The sequence below is a fragment of the Corvus brachyrhynchos genome, unplaced genomic scaffold (genome assembly GCF_000691975.1).
Source record: "Corvus brachyrhynchos isolate BGI_N302 unplaced genomic scaffold, ASM69197v1 scaffold8, whole genome shotgun sequence".
Lineage (NCBI taxonomy): Eukaryota > Metazoa > Chordata > Aves > Passeriformes > Corvidae > Corvus > Corvus brachyrhynchos.
The window spans coordinates 651,803-659,883 of NW_008240031.1; the positions used below are offsets into that span (position 1 = coordinate 651,803).

Below are 8,081 nucleotides of genomic sequence, written 5' to 3' on the forward strand. Positions count from 1 at the left end.
GGAATGCATCATTTATATGTTACCACGTTCTCACACAATTTTTTGCCTTCATAAGAAATCTCTTTATTCATACACAAAGAACCTCATACTATGACTGCAACATAGCTTTGTTTTCATGAGAAAATTAAATAGATTATCAACATTCTAAGACCTCAAAGATTACTAAAACCTTCTGCCTGGGTATTTTCTTTTAAAATAATGGGAGGAAACATATATTGGAGTTCCAGTTAAAATTCTGTCAGCAGGTTACTTTAACTGTGAGAAAAAATTAAAAGCTGACCATGCCTTAACAGGACATATAATTGTGTGCCTGGGATTAGTGTTCTTTCTCTTCTAATTGCTTTAATTAAGATTTGTTTTGTGTCAGAGTACAAGTCAAATAACTAAAATGATGATACTTTATATGAAGCAGCTGATATGTATGCAGTTAGCATGCATGCAGTATAGCCTTCTGGCAGCAAATTAATGTCATATTCTATCTGAGCACTAGGGATCTGCATTTCAACCTCTATAATTTCCCCAATGACTTAAAGTAAGCAATTAAATAGAAGTGCAGTTTATTGAAATGGTACTTTTTGAAAAATATTAAATACAATGATATTCATATGTTACATTTTTCTCCCTGTATTTGGCTGACATGTGGTTTATTAGTATGCGCTCAACATTACAATTGAAAGAAAACAGCTCGGAATATAGTCCTGCTATTATGCTAAACAAGTCTCAGGCTCTCTGTGGGGATTTTATGAATTACCAATAAGAATAAACGTGAAGTTGCATTTATTGTCTCCAGCCTCATCCACATACTGGTACCTGCTGGTCCCAACAAGAATGCAACTCATTCCAGGGAGCAAAATCTGATTATTTGATAGAGCTAAATATACTTTACATCTAAAATAATTTGCTGTATCACAAAAACAAAAGCTCTTTTCTATCTGTTGCCATACTAAACTTTCTTCTTAATAATGTGCTGCAGCAGTAACCTATCTGTAATTAAAAACTGCAGCAAGCTGATGCTCAGGTGGGTGTTCAAAGCTCAGCAGAAGGCAGTGGTTAATTCCAAATCACTATCTGTCCTGAGCAGGTATTCATTTAGGCCACACAAGCTGAGAAGCTCTCCCACTGGAAAAGTGAGAAGTCCCTTTATCAGGATGCAGAACTCTGAACTACAGTCAAGGTTAGCTTGCAGAGGACAATATGACAGACATGAAGTTTTAGAAGAAGAGATAATATTTTAAGACCTCATAGAGAGACTTTTTGTAGGTCACTGCTTCATCTCAGAGACAAGAGAGATTGACACACAGATCAGTTTATGACTATCGGAATAGTCACAGTCTGATGGTTAAAAATACCCTTTTAGGTTCATAGGTGAAGGCTGACACAGATTTCCAACAGTAATTCTAGAGAGAGTACCCTTGTCTTTTACTACTAGTAGTTCAGTACACACATTTTGCTGTATTTCTCTTTCATTTGGATATGATTTAGTTTGAAAGCTGGCATAAAATACATATAACACTAACTCAGATCATTTAAAACTGAGAATATAGCCTATAAACACTGCTGGTTTTTTAAAAACTCAGTTACTATGAATAAAACACATCAACTTAATACAAAGAAAGAGTCAAAGTGGAATACAGGAATTCTAAATAATTACATCTGTCACCTACTCAAGTTTACAATGAGAATGCTATCACCTGTGAATGCTTAAAAGACATTAGTAAAAAAATTGAACATATGCTATGAAATGCAAGAGGTGCACCGGATAAACAAGCATTTTATTCCTGTGGCAAGTCCCCAGATTTACAAGTTAATCCAGGAATTGCCATTCATCATGACACTATTAAGATCATGCCTCTCTCCCCATTATTGTATTTTCTAAAATTAAGCTTTTCATTTGAAAGTGGAAAAAAAAAGTAAGAATGTGACAGACTGAAAATGCACTGGTAACAAGAAGATTTCTCTGAGAAAATTTCCTAATGTTTTCTTAATAAGAGATTATTTTCTAGTTGACACTGTTTCCCCTATAGTATGATCCCACTATATATCTAAACATCAGTGGAACAGCTAATAATCTTTGTTTATTAAATGCTCAACATTCCATAAAAGTATTTAAAATTAAAACAAAATGATTCAATCAGAACATAAAACCAAAAAATACCGGTTTCTAAAAAACAGTCAGTTAATTTCCATCTCACTGTGTCAATAGTAGCTTTTTGTATAAAGAGAAAATATAAATCACTCCAACAAAACTAGCAATGAGCTCATCACACTCAAATGCTGCTTTCCATTTATGTATTTTTTATATTAAAGCAATAAACATGGTTCATTTGTCTTCCACTAGGTGCCACATTTTTCTGTGCTGTTGCTATGAACTTCAGCCATTAGTTGTGCTCCAAGGTAAACTATATGAACCATCAACAAAAGTGACACCCAATCTATGGAGTTCATATTTTCTCCAGATTATCTAAGCTAGTTGACAAGCTGGTAATGAAAAAAATCACACTAAGCAAATGGTTCCTCTAATAACAATAAATTTTCTATAAAATTATGAAGGGTACAAAATGTTTCCTTGCATCTATTTTGTCATGAATTCTAATTAACGCTGCAAAAACCTGAGAGTGCTGGGTCATCACAAGAAGTGCATCGAGGTTTGATTGATAATACAGTGAAAGTTGGCCCATGCTGCCAAGATTCTTCTCTCTTAAATTAATGGCCACCCCACCTGCCCTAATCATACAGCCCAAATGATATTCCCCTTCTTATTTCAATTTTCTGGAGGCAAGGAAAGTGGAAAAGATCAGTCATTTATCTTCTAATAGCTGGATAATAGATCTATCACAACAAAACATCGGCACAAACTCAGTAATTTTTTTCCACAAAAGTGAAGCATTTACCAATGTGAAATCAATAAGTTAAGAAAACATCTTCTTACCCACACATTTGGTTTTTAACTGAAATATTACATTATTAGCTGAAGACTACTGTTGAAGAGTGCCAGCTTTCTTTCCCATTATGCCCAAATACACTGCTTTTAGTGTAAAAGAGTAAGATCTGCATCGCCAAGCCATCATCAATTCCTAGGATGATTTTTTTAATCAAAGGAATGTCACTGAGAAAGAATTTGCACTTCATCTAGTAGCCATGCAGTCTGCAAAAGAAATCTCTATACTCACATATTTGCATAAGGTCTTTTCACCCCCAAAATAGAGTTAATACTAAATTGCATGTTATTATTAATAGTAAATTATCACACCAGAACAGAATAATAAATTCATTATAACAGACGTATGTACCCAAACAGAATAAAATCTGATCAAAGTTACAGATGTAAATCAGCAATAAATTTTGGCATTTTTAATATGCCCATCATCCATACTACCACATCCCAACTACATTCTGCATTTCCTTTATAGATGCAGCTTTTAATATATTTTGGGATACTTTAATATGGACTGGGGAATGTAAGTCACAAGCTCTTTTTGCTTTACAGGTTTGGATAACAGGCATGACTCCTTTTCAATGCCAACATGGATTTTATTTTTCTTTTACCTTCTGTAACTCAGATATCATGAATGAAACTAATTTTCATTGTTGTTTACACAGCATTGTAAAATACACAGGCTGCTAGCTACAGTCCCTCAGGATATCTTTTTCTTCCAAAAGAAACTTATGCAACAAATCTTGCCTTAAACCCTGTGCGTCAAAGCTAGGTTATCGCTGAATAGAAAAAACAGAATTAGAGTGACGCAATACAAAATTGACTAAAAAGAAAAGGGAACTAGTTTGCTCTAAAACACCCAATTATACTTTCACACATGACTAGCCATATTACTTTCAGAGAAAATCATTTTAGCATAGAATACAAGCATGCCTTTATCTTCCCTTCTACATGAAATTGCATCAGCTTCTCAATTTTCTAGAATTACTAGAAAAACAAAAGGAGCAGGTATTCATGCTCTTGTATCTGCTTATCAAAATGTGAGGTAATTGTAAAGCAAGGGTTAAAACATAGCTAGGAGTTTATAAGCCTCAATAATAAAAATACTTGTAAACATCTTATCTGTTCAAAATTTAAATACACTTGCACAAAATCCCAGATTTGTTGATAGACTCTAATTCCTAGTTAGCTACCCTTGATGGTATGTTAACAATGGCTTGCACTTGATAATTCTGCAATTTAGGTTAACTGAATGTTTGTGTTTTAATTGAATCTTTGTGTTAAGACACTCAAGGAGTAGAGTGATTTTTCATTTATCTCACCAGAAATTTTAATGAAGTGCTGGATTAAGGTTAGACCTCATCTCATTTTAAGTTTTGCTTACCTCAGCTTATATTAAAATTTACTACTGAATCAGACCTAAAAACAAAAACACATCCTATTCTGCCTGAAAAGGGGCTTAATTTTACTATAGTAAAATTCCCATCCTGATAATTTCTTGCTATTTCAAATGTAAAATGACTCTGGATAATTGAAATACATTATGTCTTTTCTGTGCAACAAAAACTGCATTAATAACATACAATGGCATGCTCTCTCTGAAAAACCTTCCTGGTTTACAGAAATTTAGAGGCATCTATATTTATTAGCTACTCTATCTCTAACATAGAGATTACAGCAGTAAATTTCAAAAATCCTGCCAGAGGTCAAATAGCTACAGAAAATAAACAGATTTTGAGTAAAAGTTTACTTCTCATTAAAGTGCAGTCTCAAATATCACCTGAATAATATTAGACTGTTACATAGATAGTCAATGTTACTAAGTACACTCTCCCTCCAAACGTCTAAACCAAGTGGATGCAAAAAAAAAAAAAAAAAAAAAATGGATTACAAAGAAAAAATACCAAAAAATACCAATAGACTTAAAAAATTAATCAAAATAATCAATAATCAGTCAACAGTGGATTTTCTCAGATCCAGGGGTTAATATACAATGTTATGGCATGTCTGACAATTATCAGCCCTTAAGAGCACAGAAGTGCCAAAAGTAACCTGACAGTTCATCAAGTGAAAAAAAGGTGGAAAACCACTGATACTCAACTAAGTCACTAGGATTCTCCCACTCTGGTAAAAACACTATTTAATGAACAAACTGATTTGCTGACATTAGATTAGAGCTAGCAGGAAATGACAACTAATGTTAATGTAAGGGAACAGCTGCTATGCATTTAAGTAGAAGGAATCCGAAGATCAGTGTGGAGTAAACATTTATAGTTCTAGTTCCACATTATCACCCTACAAATTTCAGGCACCTTGACTGTCAAACAGGCAACAGAAGCTTCAAAAAGCTGAGACATACCATTAATCTAATACAGACACTTCGTAAATCTATGATCAAAAGCTGTTGTTTTACAGTTTGGTCCCATTTGTAGAATTCCTATGGCAGCAAACAGACTTAACTTTCTTCAGCAAGACTGCAAAATACCTTCTAAAAGCGCTTGTCTTTTTCTTAATGTATGTTGGAGCTTTCTCTTTTAGGCTAAGTGTATGAAGTTCAGCTTCCCTTAAAGAATTCAAAAAGATGAATCAAATTAACACAAATTTCCCCAGGATGCAGCCTCATTAAGATCTATAAAACTGACAGCCTAAGGCAACGTATGTACACACCTGTACTTAAGGACCACCATCTATAAGCAGCTGCATCTCCTCCAATTTTAAAGGCTGAAACTAGCTACAAATGGCACTCTTGATTTCCCCACTGTGAGCAAATTGCTGTTTTCCAATTAGGGGCAAAGAATAAGCTTATTCAGATTGGAATCACCAGCTAACAAAACACTCGTGCACTACTCACATTCTGTTAGCAAATGTGGAGGCTTTCTGGGAACATTCAGTGGTACGTGACAAAAGGTAACTACCTAAGATAAAGCTTTGCCATGCTAGACTAGTCCTTCCAAAGCTATGAAAGATTAAAGAGAGACTAATCTATTTTAGACCACCACAAGCTGTCTAGGGTCAAAGAGCACGCTTAGCTCAATGCAGAGAGTCTTAAAGAGAGATCTGTATGTTTTCTTTTTGAAATAATTAGTCTTCATATTGCTTCTCAAAAGAGTAAAACTTTTGAAGCTGAGATGTCAGCCCAGACTAGAATCAGGACTGGAATCCCTTACTAGGGAATAGACAGAGGGATCAGAGGGAGCAAAAAGTTGTTAACCATGTATGTCTCCAAACAAATGCAGAAGACCTGAGTCTAGTATATAATCTTAGCTATTGCTTCACTGGTATCTTCATAAATATGGTGTCCAATATTCAGCGTCAGGGAGGCACCAAAATTGTAGCACATACTAGGCAATGAGCCCATTGTCTCCTTAAAAGTAATTCCAAATGCCAAGGAGATAGAAGACCCAAACCTACTCTATACTTTTTTGTTGAAGTAAATGTGTAAATGACTTGGTGTGGGATAACCATTTACCATACGGAATAAGGCCTAGGAAACAGAGTAAAAACTCAGGGATTTTACTTTTTTGTGGTATTTTTTAGCCCTTTATTCCTCTAGATATGTTAACAATCTAATCCCACATTCACAGATTGCATGTATACCATGAGCATGAACCACAACAAAAAATACATGAAGAACCACTGCATGTGCAACTTCACACAAGCTCAAAGGCCTCTGTCAAGTCAGGAGACCTAACTAACTGTCTGCTGAGCCATTAAGCTCTAACACACCTCTTTCAGTAACCCTTCCGTGGAAGTTGCAGGACGTCTTTTAGAGAACAGCACCCTTTATGCTCTGAACACCTTGACTGTGGTACAACAATGCAGGATACAGCCGTATGTGTTACAAAAACACTTGGCAAATAGGAGATGAACACACTATCTAGTACCTATTAATACTTTCACTTAGTCAAAAAGGATTATGTTCATTAAATTCGTGACCTGAACAAGAAGAACAAGAGAATGACGACTTCAGGTGGGGGAAGCCATGCAGACAACCAATGTGATTGGTAAAGCAAGCTTCGTTTATTAGCAATACAGAGGGCACTTACATAGTATTGAAAGTATACATGCTTATCAGTTCTTTAATTAAACTTATGAAGGCGCATTCTTACTTCTACATAATTGGGTTAGATAAAAGACTACATTTGGCAAGCTTTATGTTTTGTCTTGAGAGATCAAAGTTTTTCCTCCCTTCTCATGGTCAGCACATCTTTATCAGAACAGCACTGTACCTCCTAAAAACTCCCTTTTTGGTCTCAGGCTTGTTTCTCACACACGCATTTCTCATGGAGGCTTTTTCTCATGCAGGCCTTTGCTTGCAGGCCTTTGCTTTGTACAGTTCTGTTATTGATTTGTTCCCTTTATCAATAATCCATGTCCCTGATCCTCTAACCATTCTGCAACAATTCCCCTTTTTTCTTTTTGTAAAGGTAATATTTGATTGGTTACAGATGTAGTAACTTTGTATATCATCTTTTGCAAGCATTGACGTAGGCAAGGTAAGCACTCTATTATTAATAATATTATTAGTCCTACAGTAATCGAATGCTACACAAGTGAAACTAGCCATGGTCCTAAACCTAGTGACTTTAACCATCCTTCTAAGCCGAGACCATCTTCTTTCTGTAATTGGGTGGTTAATTGATGTAACTCACTTATCTGCTTGTGAATCAGGACAGAGTGGTCAGAAAGATTCATACAGCACATACCTTAGAACTCTTCACAGCCGTGGCTGTGAGCTAATAGTAAAAAATCAATGGCTACTTAATTTTGTAATATTGTATGTCTTAACACTAGTAACATCTATGCTTAACTCATCACGCATTTGCGAAGTTATGTTTAACTTATCCCTCTCCCAGCAAGCAAGTTTATGCAAAATAGCGTAAGCCCTGGCTGCTAAAGCACCAGACAAAAACATAAATGCTAGCTAAATTGACTGCCTTCACTCGATCTAAATGGGCGGACAGCTGATTGAAAATGTCCACTAATACTCTTGTCTCAAGACAGTCAAAAAACTAATCCCCTACTCTATTTCTATGTCTGAAGCTATACCTAAAAATTTATGCAATTCTCCTTCTGGGTTTTGCCTTTGGAGAGAGTCCCCCGACACCCACCACAAGTCACTAGCAACCACCTAGGGCAGCTGTTA

General features: G+C 35.4%; 1 protein-coding gene across 1 annotated transcript in view; it reads right to left on the bottom strand.

The window, feature by feature from the left end:
* Positions 1-8,081, bottom strand: part of AP3B1 (adaptor related protein complex 3 beta 1 subunit) — a 149,178-nt gene that overhangs the window by 118,646 nt on the left and 22,451 nt on the right. Inside the window, exons 5-7 of the mRNA XM_017743681.1 lie at positions 917-943; positions 164-176; positions 35-61 (exon numbers count right to left, since the gene is read on the bottom strand). Coding sequence (XP_017599170.1) covers positions 35-61; positions 164-176; positions 917-943 — 67 coding nt within the window. The remainder of the gene's footprint in view (positions 1-34; positions 62-163; positions 177-916; positions 944-8,081) is intronic.